This window comes from Cyclopterus lumpus, chromosome 6 (genome assembly GCF_009769545.1).
Source record: "Cyclopterus lumpus isolate fCycLum1 chromosome 6, fCycLum1.pri, whole genome shotgun sequence".
In the NCBI taxonomy this organism is placed as follows: domain Eukaryota; kingdom Metazoa; phylum Chordata; class Actinopteri; order Perciformes; family Cyclopteridae; genus Cyclopterus; species Cyclopterus lumpus.
The window spans coordinates 909217-922062 of NC_046971.1; the positions used below are offsets into that span (position 1 = coordinate 909217).

The 12846-nt window shown below is 39.7% G+C and overlaps 1 protein-coding gene across 5 annotated transcripts in view; it reads left to right on the forward strand.

Annotated features, from left to right (window-relative positions):
* The window catches only part of phf21ab (PHD finger protein 21Ab), a 54243-nt gene that overhangs the window by 14152 nt on the left and 27245 nt on the right, over positions 1 to 12846 (forward strand). For all 5 annotated transcript variants that reach the window (XM_034535164.1, XM_034535165.1, XM_034535169.1 and 2 more), the window contains exons 2-6: positions 5291 to 5331; positions 6143 to 6194; positions 7043 to 7132; positions 7711 to 7743; positions 7824 to 7889. In XM_034535164.1, coding sequence (XP_034391055.1) covers positions 6153 to 6194; positions 7043 to 7132; positions 7711 to 7743; positions 7824 to 7889 — 231 coding nt within the window. In that variant the 5' untranslated portion in view covers positions 5291 to 5331; positions 6143 to 6152. The remainder of the gene's footprint in view (positions 1 to 5290; positions 5332 to 6142; positions 6195 to 7042; positions 7133 to 7710; positions 7744 to 7823; positions 7890 to 12846) is intronic.

A 12846-nucleotide genomic window follows, 5' to 3' on the forward strand; every position in this document is an offset into this window, starting at 1 on the left:
ACAGTGAGAAACAAGACAATGTAAACAAGAGGGATGACATCACAGTGAGAAACAAAACAATGTAAACAAGAGGGATGACATCACAGTGAGAAACAAAACAATGTAAACAAGAGGGATGACATCACAGTGTGAAACAAAACAATGTAAACAAGAGGGATGACATCACAGTGAGAAACAAAACAATGTAAACAAGAGGGATGACATCACAGTGTGAAACAACAATGTAAACAAGAGGGATGACATCACAGTGAGAAACAAGACAATGTAAACAAGAGGGATGACATCACAGTGAGAAACAAAACAATGTAAACAAGAGGGATGACATCACAGTGAGAAACAAAACAATGTAAACAAGAGGGATGACATCACAGTGAGAAACAAAACAATGTAAACAAGAGGGATGACATCACAGTGAGAAACAACAATGTAAACAAGAGGGATGACATCACAGTGAGAAACAACAACAATGTAAACAAGAGGGATGACATCACAGTGAGAAACAAAACAATGTAAACAAGAGGGATGACATCACAGTGAGAAACAACAATGTAAACAAGAGGGATGACATCACAGTGAGAAACAACAATGTAAACAAGAGGGATGACATCACAGTGAGAAACAAAACAATGTAAACAAGAGGGATGACATCACAGTGAGAAACAACAACAATGTAAACAAGAGGGATGACATCACAGTGAGAAACAACAACAATGTAAACAAGAGGGATGACATCACAGTGAGAAACAAAACAATGTAAACAAGAGGGATGACGTCATCACAGTGAGAAACAAAACAACAACAACGTAAACAAGAGAGATGTCATCATCAGTGAGAAACAAAACAACAACAATGTAAACGAGAGAGATGACATCACAGTGAGAAACAAAACAACAACAACAACAATGTAAACAAGAGGGATGACATCACAGTGAGAAACAACAACAATGTAAACAAGAGGGATGACATCACAGTGAGAAACAAAACAATGTAAACAAGAAGGATGACATCACAGTGAGAAACAAAACAACAACAACAATGTAAACAAGAGGGATGACATCACAGTGTGAAACAAAACAATGTAAACAAGAGGGATGACATCACAGTGAGAAACAAAACAATGTAAACAAGAGGGATGACATCACAGTGAGAAACAAAACAATGTAAACAAGAGGGATGACATCACAGTGAGAAACAAAACAATGTAAACAAGAGGGATGACATCACAGTGAGAAACAACAATGTAAACAAGAGGGATGACATCACAGTGAGAAACAAGACAATGTAAACAAGAGGGATGACATCACAGTGAGAAACAAAACAATGTAAACAAGAGGGATGACATCACAGTGAGAAACAAAACAATGTAAACAAGAGGGATGACATCACAGTGTGAAACAAAACAATGTAAACAAGAGGGATGACATCACAGTGAGAAACAAAACAATGTAAACAAGAGGGATGACATCACAGTGTGAAACAACAATGTAAACAAGAGGGATGACATCACAGTGAGAAACAACAATGTAAACAAGAGGGATGACATCACAGTGAGAAACAAAACAATGTAAACAAGAGGGATGACATCACAGTGAGAAACAAAACAATGTAAACAAGAGGGATGACATCACAGTGAGAAACAAAACAATGTAAACAAGAGGGATGACATCACAGTGAGAAACAACAATGTAAACAAGAGGGATGACATCACAGTGAGAAACAACAACAATGTAAACAAGAGGGATGACATCACAGTGAGAAACAAAACAATGTAAACAAGAGGGATGACATCACAGTGAGAAACAACAATGTAAACAAGAGGGATGACATCACAGTGAGAAACAACAATGTAAACAAGAGGGATGACATCACAGTGAGAAACAAAACAATGTAAACAAGAGGGATGACATCACAGTGAGAAACAACAACAATGTAAACAAGAGGGATGACATCACAGTGAGAAACAACAACAATGTAAACAAGAGGGATGACATCACAGTGAGAAACAAAACAATGTAAACAAGAGGGATGACATCACAGTGAGAAACAAAACAATGTAAACAAGAGGGATGACATCACAGTGAGAAACAAAACAATGTAAACAAGAGGGATGACATCACAGTGAGAAACAAAACAATGTAAACAAGAGGGATGACATCACAGTGAGAAACAAAACAATGTAAACAAGAGGGATGACATCACAGTGAGAAACAACAACAATGTAAACAAGAGGGATGACATCACAGTGTGAAACAAAACAATGTAAACAAGAGGGATGACATCACAGTGAGAAACAAAACAATGTAAACAAGAGGGATGACATCACAGTGAGAAACAAAACAATGTAAACAAGAGGGATGACATCACAGTGAGAAACAACAATGTAAACAAGAGGGATGACATCACAGTGAGAAACAAGACAATGTAAACAAGAGGGATGACATCACAGTGAGAAACAAAACAATGTAAACAAGAGGGATGACATCACAGTGAGAAACAAAACAATGTAAACAAGAGGGATGACATCACAGTGAGAAACAACAATGTAAACAAGAGGGATGACATCACAGTGAGAAACAACAACAATGTAAACAAGAGGGATGACATCACAGTGAGAAACAAAACAATGTAAACAAGAGGGATGACATCACAGTGAGAAACAACAATGTAAACAAGAGGGATGACATCACAGTGAGAAACAACAATGTAAACAAGAGGGATGACATCACAGTGAGAAACAAAACAATGTAAACAAGAGGGATGACATCACAGTGAGAAACAACAACAATGTAAACAAGAGGGATGACATCACAGTGAGAAACAACAACAATGTAAACAAGAGGGATGACATCACAGTGAGAAACAAAACAATGTAAACAAGAGGGATGACATCACAGTGAGAAACAAAACAATGTAAACAAGAGGGATGACATCACAGTGAGAAACAAAACAATGTAAACAAGAGGGATGACATCACAGTGAGAAACAAAACAATGTAAACAAGAGGGATGACATCACAGTGAGAAACAAAACAATGTAAACAAGAGGGATGACATCACAGTGAGAAACAACAACAATGTAAACAAGAGGGATGACATCACAGTGAGAAACAACAACAATGTAAACAAGAGGGATGACATCACAGTGAGAAACAACAACAATGTAAACAAGAGGGATGACATCACAGTGAGAAACAACAACAAACTGAACAAGCATCTCAGGTTTAAATAAATGAGTTTTAAAGAGGAGAGTGATGAGTGCCTGAGGGGGTCCAGGTCCAGAGGGGGAAATGGAGAAGACCCTGTCCCCCCAAGTCCTGGGACATAGTGGGGGGCATGAAGGGGTTCAGGGTTGTGTACTTAGATATTTTCTAGTCTTTAACACTACATGACATCATGCACATCAGCACTAACATTCTGTAGCTACAGGACCGCTTTGGGGTTAAGTGCCTTGCCCAAGGACACACCAACATGGGCTAGCAGAGCCGGGGTTCGAACCTCCGATCCTCTGACTGAAGGACGACCCCGCTCCCCACTGGGCCACAGTCGTGATGAGGAGACTTTTTACTGGATTATTTGCTGTATGGGGAGCCAGTGGAGGTTTTGAAGGACTGGGGGGATCTGGTCTCTGTTGGACTGGGGATCTGGTCTCTGGTGGACTGGGGATCTGGTCTCTGTTGGACTGGGGATCTGGTCTCTGTTGGACTGGGGATCTGGTCTCTGTTGGACTGGGGATCTGGTCTCTGTTGGACTGGGGATCTGGTCTCTGTTGGACTGGGGATCTGGTCTCTGTTGGACTGGGGATCTGGTTTCTGTTGGACTGGGGATCTGGTCTCTGTTGGACTGGGGATCTGGTCTCTGTTGGACTGGGGATCTGGTCTCTGTTGGACTGGGGATCTGGTCTCTGTTGGACTGGGGATCTGGTCTCTGGTGGACTGGGGATCTGGTCTCTGTTGGACTGGGGATCTGGTCTCTGGTGGACTGGGAGAGCAGACTGGATGTATTGTAGTGTGTTGATTTATAATATTTAATGTCACATTTTTTATAAGAATACGTTATATTTTAATGTGCAACATCTTTATTCCTATTTTTTTTATTTTAATCTTTATTCCTATTCTTTCCTATTTATTTATTTCTATTCTCATTCTTAACCTTTTTTCCTATTCTTTATTTCTATTCTCATTCTTTATTCTTAATCTTTATTGTTATTCTTTCCTTTCATTCTCATTCTTTATTCATATTCTTTATTTCTATTCTCATTCTTTATTCTTTAAAATGTATTCTTAATCTTTATTCATATTTTTTATTCTTAATCTTTATTGTTATTCTTTATTCCTATTCTTTATTTCTATTCTCATTCTTAATCTTTATTCCTATTATTTCCTCTCATTCTTTATTCATATTCTTTATTTCTATTCTCATTCTTTATTCTTAATCTTTATTCATATTTGTATTCTTAATCTTTATTCATATTCTTTATTTCTATTCTCATTCTTTATTCATATTTTTTATTCCTATTCTTTATTCCTCTTTCTTCTTATTTGTCATTCCTATTCTTATCTTGTATTCTTTATTTTTATTTTTAATTCTTATTTTTTTTATTCCTATTCCTTATTTGTAGTGTTTATTTGTATTCTTATTCTTTGTTTCTTCTTTATTCTGATTCTTTATTCTTATTCTTATTCCTATTCTTTATTTTTTATTCCTTATTCTTATTCCTATTCTTTATTTTTTATTCCTTATTCTTATTCCTATTCTTTATTTTTTATTCCTTATTCTTATTCCTATTCTTTATTTTTTATTCCTTATTCTTATTCCTATTCTTTATTCTTACTTTTTTATTCCTTATTCTTATTCCTATTGTTGTATGGTTATATTTGTTATGCGCTTATATATTATATTATGAATTGTTATAGGGATATTTATTTCCATGTTTTTATAGTTATTCTCATAAAAACATAGAAATACAATTTTAAACTTGGAGCGTTTGCAGAGAAACATTTTAGTTCTTCATAAAACTCAAAGAGACGTGTTCTTGATGTTTAGTGCAGAACGTTTTAATATTTGTTCTTGATGTTTAGTGCAGAACGTTTTAATATTTGTTCTTGATGTTTAGTCCAGAACGTTTTAATATTTGTTCTTGATGTTTAGTGCAGAACGTTTTAATATTTGTTCTTGATGTTTAGTGCAGAACGTTTTAATATTTGTTCTTGATGTTTAGTGCAGAACGTTTTAATATTTGTTCTTGATGTTTAGTGCTGTTTGTGACGAGGTGCGCTTGTTGTGTTTGACAGGGGCAGCACAGAGGGGTGGAGTGCAGTCCCACAGTCAGGTGGTGAGTCTCCTCCTCCACTAGCATGGAACCGGTTTAACAATATAATATTCATAACAATAATAAAGTTTAACTAAAGTTACATTCAAACATGTTCCTGTTTGACTTTCAGGATGTTTAAATAATGATCAGAAGTACATGTAGTTCTATACCGTAGATATGAATAGTACATAAAGTATCTTAAATCCATGTTGATGAACAGAATACTGTAATATTCTATAATAATACAACACTTGTGTACTTTTGATACTTTAAGTACATTCTGCTGATAATACTTCTGTATTTTATGTAATATTGAGTTATACTTGTATCACTTTCAGTGTATTAGTATTTTTACTTCTCTTCCTGCATTTATTATATAATATAATAATAAATAATGTGTTTCAGCCTTTAATACAAGTTACGTATAATATATGTTTTTACAGGGAGTAAATATATGAAAATGAAGTAACTTTACTTCTACTTGTTTACTTTTTATTATTTAAAGAGGATTAAAGCGTTCAATACTTTTATTATCAAATAAAGAGACCTTATGTTTTACATTAAGTATATATAATGTATAAAAATTAGAAATGTATTAATTAGATATAGTATATAATAATTAGATGTAATATTTAATGTCACGTGTTTCTATCAGAATAAGGTATATTTAATGTGTTTTAATAATGAAGTAAAGTTACTATGTTTAAGTTTATCTACATAATAAATGCATCCTCTTTAATATTTGAATACGAAGGTAATTAAATAAGCTTCCTTATTATAAAAAGGTGAAGGAATATCATAGTATTCATGTTTTCTTTGTGTTTCTTTTCAGCGGCACTTTAATGCTTCAGTTGGATGGTTTTCCTACTGGAGTTGGTGTTAAGGTAAAAGTACACTAATGAAGTATTAATATACATAATTAATCTGCTGTTAGTACTGTAATACAAGTACACTTGTGAAGTATTCAATTCAATCAGTTTATTTTGTATAGCCCAATATCACAAATCACAAACTCCCCTCAGAGGGCTTTACAATCTGTACACATACGACATCCCTGACCTTTGACCTCACATCAGATCAGGAAAAACTCCCCAAAAATAACCTTTGACAGGGAAAAAAGTGAAGAAACCTTCAGGAGAGCAACAGAGGAGGATCCCTCTCCCCGGATGGACAGATGAATAGATGTCATGTGACCAGATGAACAGAGTTACAGAGTTACATAAACACATTACATGAATATGACAATGTATGAATGGAACTCCAATCCATGAAACAGAAGGAGGTAGAGAGGAGGGGGGGCGGGGCATCAGCAGGGCCAATGGGAGGCCGGCTCACCAGCATCAGACACCTCCAGGTCCAATGGACCCTATGAGACGTGAAATTATGCATAATTAATAACAGTTCTTACTGTAATGATGATAATATTGAACGTCCTGTGTGATGATGCTGTCTGGGTGGCCTTTACCTTTGTTGACCTTGACAGTCAGCATCACAGAGGAAGTCTTTGTATGGCGGTTGATGTGTGTGTGTGTGTGTGTGTGTGTGTGTGTGTGTGTGTGTGTGTGTGTGTGTGTGTGTGTGTGTGTGTGTGTGTGTGTGTGTGTGTGTGTGTGTGTGTGTGTGTGTGTGTGTGTGTGTGTGTGTGTGTGTGTGTGTGTGTGTGTGTGTGTGTGTGTGTGTGTGTGTGTGTGTGTGTGTGTGTGTGTGTGTGTGTGTGTGTGTGTGTGTGTAGGCTGATCGATCAGCTGGCAGACTGACTGGATCCATGATGGAGCTCCAGACGTTGCAGGAGGCCCTGAAGGTGGAGATCCAAATCCATCAGGTCAGATGAACAAGAGGAACAGCTGTTGTTGTTGAGTCAATGTGTGTAACCGTGGTTAATGTCACGCCGCTATGAATCGTGGGTAATTCCCTCAGGCAAAGTCTACAGAAATGCTGACTGCCAGAAAGTTTTCATGAAAGACTCAAAGAGAGTTGGGACTGAGACTCTAAACCACTTCTATGTACTTGTATGACATCACACGTGTCCTAATACTTGTATGACATCACACGTGTCCTAATACTTGTATGACATCACACGTGTCCTAATACTTGTATGACATCACACGTGTCCTAATACTTGTATGACATCACACGTGTCCTAATACTTGTATGACATCACACGTGTCCTAATACTTGTATGACATCACACGTGTCCTAATACTTGTATGACATCACACGTGTCCTAATACTTGTATGACATCACACGTGTCCTAATACTTGTATGACATCACACGTGTCCTAATACTTGTATGACATCACACGTGTCCTAATACTTGTCTAAACAGCTGAGTGCTGTAGTTCCCGTCTGTGACCAGCAGGTGTCTCTGTGCTCTGACTGTCTCTGATCTTCTTCTGCAGAAACTGGTTGCCCAGATGAAGCAGGACCCTCAGGTAAGAAGTGACTCGTGAACAGCTGTTTGTCTCCACACACGAAGAAGAAGAAGAAGATTCTGACTGTTTCCTGTTTTCAGAACGCAGATCTGAAGAAGCAGCTCCACGAACTTCAAGCCAAGATCACGGCACTCAGCGAGAAGCAGGTACGCGTTGTTGTGTGTGATGGTCCTGTACGACCATGGGGAAGGTGTATCGAGGAGGAATGTCACTAATAATGTGAAGTATGTAAAAGTGTCTCTTTGGACTGATTATGTGTCTTTGAGTCTCTTTGTTGTCGTTTTGCACGTCTTTGTGGTTGTTTTGCTTTGAGTCTGTGTTGTTGTTGCTGTGAGTCTGTGTTGTTGTTGCTTTGAGTCTGTGTTGTTGTTGCTTTGAGTCTGTGTTGTTGTTGCTTTGAGTCTGTGTTGTTGTTGCTTTGAGTCTGTGTTGTTGTTGCTGTGAGTCTGTGTTGTTGTTGCTGTGAGTCTGTGTTGTTGTTGCTGTGAGTGTTGTTGTTGCTGTGAGTCTGTGTTGTTGTTGCTTTGAGTCTGTGTTGTTGTGTTGTTGTTGCTTTGAGTCTGTGTTGTTGTTGCTTTGAGTCTGTGTTGTTGTTGCTTTGAGTCTGTGTTGTTGTTGCTGTGAGTCTGTGTTGTTGTTGCTGTGAGTGTTGTTGTTGCTGTGAGTCTGTGTTGTTGTTGCTTTGAGTCTGTGTTGTTGCTGTGAGTCTGTTGTTGTTGCTGTGAGTCTGTGTTGTTGTTGCTGTGAGTCTGTGTTGTTGTTGCTTTGAGTCTGTGTTGTTGTTGCTTTGAGTCTGTGTTGTTGTTGCTTTGAGTCTGTGTTGTTGTTGCTGTGAGTCTGTGTTTTTGTTGCTTTGAGTCTGTGTTGTTGTTGCTTTGAGTCTGTGTTGTTGTTGCTTTGAGTCTGTGTTGTTGTTGCTGTGAGTCTGTGTTGTTGTTGCTTTGAGTCTGTGTTGTTGTTGCTTTGAGTCTGTGTTGTTGCTTTGAGTCTGTTGTTGTTGTTGCTTTGAGTCTGTGTTGTTGTTGCTTTGAGTCTGTGTTGTTGTTGCTGTGAGTCTGTGTTGTTGTTGCTGTGAGTCTGTGTTGTTGTTGCTTTGAGTCTGTGTTGTTGTTGCTTTGAGTCTGTGTTGTTGTTGCTTTGAGTCTGTGTTGTTGTTGCTTTGAGTCTGTGTTGTTGTTGCTTTGAGTCTGTGTTGTTGTTGCTGTGAGTCTGTGTTGTTGTTGCTGTGAGTCTGTGTTGTTGTTGCTTTGAGTCTGTGTTGTTGTTGCTTTGAGTCTGTGTTGTTGCTTTGAGTCTGTTGTTGTTGTTGCTTTGAGTCTGTGTTGTTGTTGCTTTGAGTCTGTGTTGTTGTTGCTGTGAGTCTGTGTTGTTGTTGCTTTGAGTCTGTGTTGTTGTTGCTGTGAGTCTGTGTTGTTGTTGCTTTGAGTCTGTGTTGTTGTTGCTGTGAGTCTGTGTTGTTGTTGCTTTGAGTCTGTGTTGTTGTTGCTTTGAGTCTGTGTTGTTGTTGCTTTGAGTCTGTGTTGTTGTTGCTGTGAGTCTGTGTTGTTGTTGCTTTGAGTCTGTGTTGTTGTTGCTTTGAGTCTGTGTTGTTGCTTTGAGTCTGTTGTTGTTGTTGCTGTGAGTCTGTGTTGTTGCTTTGAGTCTGTTGTTGTTGTTGCTTTGAGTCTGTGTTGTTGCTTTGAGTCTGTGTTGTTGTTGCTTTGAGTCTGTGTTGTTGCTTTGAGTCTGTGTTGTTGTTGCTTTGAGTCTGTGTTGTTGCTGTGAGTCTGTTGTTGTTGCTGTGAGTCTGTGTTGTTGCTTTGAGTCTGTGTTGTTGCTGTGAGTCTGTTGTTGTTGCTTTGAGTCTGTGTTGTTGTTGCTGTGAGTCTGTGTTGTTGCTTTGAGGTCTGTGTTGCTTTGAGTCTGTGTTGTTGTTGCTTTGAGTCTGTGTTGTTGCTGTGAGTCTGTTGTTGTTGCTGTGAGTCTGTGTTGTTGTTGCTGTGAGTCTGTGTTGTTGTTGCTTTGAGTCTGTGTTGTTGCTTTGAGTCTGTTGTTGTTGTTGCTTTGAGTCTGTGTTGTTGTTGCTTTGAGTCTGTGTTGTTGTTGCTGTGAGTCTGTGTTGTTGCTTTGAGTCTGTTGTTGTTGTTGCTTTGAGTCTGTGTTGTTGTTGCTTTGAGTCTGTGTTGTTGTTGCTTTGAGTCTGTGTTGTTGTTGCTTTGAGTCTGTGTTGTTGTTGCTGTGAGTCTGTGTTGTTGTTGCTTTGAGTCTGTGTTGTTGCTTTGAGTCTGTGTTGTTGCTTTGAGTCTGTGTTGTTGCTTTGAGTCTGTGTTGTTGCTTTGAGTCTGTTGTTGTTGTTGCTGTGAGTCTGTGTTGTTGCTTTGAGTCTGTTGTTGTTGTTGCTTTGAGTCTGTGTTGTTGCTTTGAGTCTGTTGTTGTTGCTTTGAGTCTGTTGTTGTTGTTGCTTTGAGTCTGTGTTGTTGCTTTGAGTCTGTGTTGTTGCTGTGAGTCTGTTGTTGTTGCTTTGAGTCTGTGTTGTTGTTGCTGTGAGTCTGTGTTGTTGCTTTGAGTCTGTGTTGTTGCTTTGAGTCTGTGTTGTTGCTGTGAGTCTGTGTTGTTGCTGTGAGTCTGTTGTTGTTGCTTTGAGTCTGTGTTGTTGTTGCTGTGAGTCTGTGTTGTTGCTTTGAGGTCTGTGTTGCTTTGAGTCTGTGTTGTTGTTGCTTTGAGTCTGTGTTGTTGCTGTGAGTCTGTTGTTGTTGCTGTGAGTCTGTGTTGTTGCTGTGAGTCTGTGTTGTTGCTTTGAGTCTGTGTTGTTGCTGTGAGTCTGTGTTGTTGCTGTGAGTCTGTGTTGTTGCTTTGAGTCTGTTGTTGTTGCTTTGAGTCTGTGTTGTTGCTTTGAGTCTGTTGTTGTTGCTGTGAGTCTGTGTTGTTGTTGCTGTGAGTCTGTGTTGTTGCTTTGAGTCTGTTGTTGCTGTGAGTCTGTGTTGTTGTTGCTTTGAGTCTGTGTTGTTGCTTTGAGTCTGTGTTGTTGTTGCTTTGAGTCTGTGTTGTTGCTTTGAGTCTGTGTTGTTGCTTTGAGTCTGTGTTGTTGTTGCTTTGAGTCTGTGTTGTTGCTTTGAGTCTGTGTTGTTGCTTTGAGTCTGTGTTGTTGCTTTGAGTCTGTGTTGTTGCCGTGAGTCTGTTGTTGTTGCTGTGAGTCTGTTGTTGTTGCTGTGAGTCTGTTGTTGTTGCTGTGAGTCTGTGTTGTTGTTGCCGTGAGTCTGTGTTGTTGCTGTGAGTCTGTGTTGTTGCTGTGAGTCTGTGTTGTTGCCGTGAGTCTGTGTTGTTGCTGTGAGTCTGTGTTGTTGCTGTAAGTCTGTGTTGTTGCTGTGAGTCTGTGTTGTTGCTGTAAGTCTGTGTTGTTGCTGTGAGTCTGTGTTGTTGCTTTGAGTCTGTGTTGTTGTTGCTTTGAGTCTGTGTTGTTGCTTTGAGTCTGTGTTGTTGCTTTGAGTCTGTGTTGTTGTTGCTTTGAGTCTGTGTTGTTGCTGTGAGTCTGTGTTGTTGCTGTGAGTCTGTGTTGTTGCTGTGAGTCTATGTTGTTGCTGTGAGTCTGTGTTGTTGCTTTGAGTCTGTTGTTGTTGCTTTGAGTCTGTGTTGTTGTTGCTGTGAGTCTGTGTTGTTGCTTTGAGTCTGTTGTTGTTGCTGTGAGTCTGTGTTGTTGCTTTGAGTCTGTGTTGTTGTTGCTTTGAGTCTGTGTTGTTGCTGTGAGTCTTTTGTTGTTGCTGTGAGTCTGTTGTTGTTGCTGTGAGTCTGTGTTGTTGTTGCCGTGAGTCTGTGTTGTTGCTTTGAGTCTGTGTTGTTGCTTTGAGTCTGTGTTGTTGCTGTGAGTCTTTTGTTGTTGCTGTGAGTCTGTGTTGTTGCCGTGAGTCTGTGTTGTTGCCGTGAGTCTGTGTTGTTGTTGCTGTGAGTCTGTGTTGTTGCCGTGAGTCTGTGTTGTTGCTTTGAGTCTGTGTTGTTGCCGTGAGTCTGTGTTGTTGTTGCTGTGAGTCTGTGTTGTTGCCGTGAGTCTGTGTTGTTGCTTTGAGTCTGTGTTGTTGTTGCTGTGAGTCTGTGTTGTTGCCGTGAGTCTGTGTTGTTGCTGTGAGTCTGTGTTGTTGCCGTGAGTCTGTGTTGTTGCTGTGAGTCTGTGTTGTTGCCGTGAGTCTGTGTTGTTGCTTTGAGTCTGTGTTGTTGCTGTGAGTCTGTGTTGTTGTTGCTGTGAGTCTTTGTTGTTGCTGTAAGTCTGTGTTGTTGCTTTGAGTCTGTGTTGTTGCTGTGAGTCTATGTTGTTGCTGTGAGTCTGTGTTGTTGTTGCTGTGAGTCTTTGTTGTTGCTGTAAGTCTGTGTTGTTGCTGTGAGTCTGTGTTGTTGCCGTGAGTCTGTGTTGTTGCCGTGAGTCTGTGTTGTTGCCGTGAGTCTGTGTTGTTGCCGTGAGTCTGTGTTGTTGCCGTGAGTCTGTGTTGTTGCTTTGAGTCTGTGTTGTTGCCGTAAGTCTGTGTTGTTGCTTTGAGTCTGTGTTGTTGCTGTAAGTCTGTGTTGTTGCTTTGAGTCTGTGTTGTTGCTTTGAGTCTGTGTTGTTGCTGTGAGTCTGTGTTGTTGCTGTGAGTCTGTGTTGTTGCTGTGAGTCTGTGTTGTTGCTGTGAGTCTGTGTTGTTGCTGTGAGTCTGTGTTGTTGCTGTGAGTCTGTGTTGTTGCCGTGAGTCTGTGTTGTTGCCGTGAGTCTGTGTTGTTGCCGTGAGTCTGTGTTGTTGCTGTGAGTCTGTGTTGTTGCCGTGAGTCTGTGTTGTTGCCGTGAGTCTGTGTTGTTGCTGTGAGTCTGTGTTGTTGCTGTGAGTCTGTGTTGTTGCCGTGAGTCTGTGTTGTTGCTGTGAGTCTGTGTTGTTGCTGTGAGTCTGTGTTGTTGCTTTGAGTCTGTGTTGTTGCTTTGAGTCTGTGTTGTTGCTGTGAGTCTGTGTTGTTGCTTTGAGTCTGTGTTGTTGCTGTGAGTCTGTGTTGTTGCTGTGAGTCTGTGTTGCTGTGAGTCTGTGTTGTTGTTGTGAGTCTGTGTTGTTGTTGCTGTAAGTCTGTGTTGTTGCTGTGAGTCTGTGTTGTTGCTGTGAGTCTGTGTTG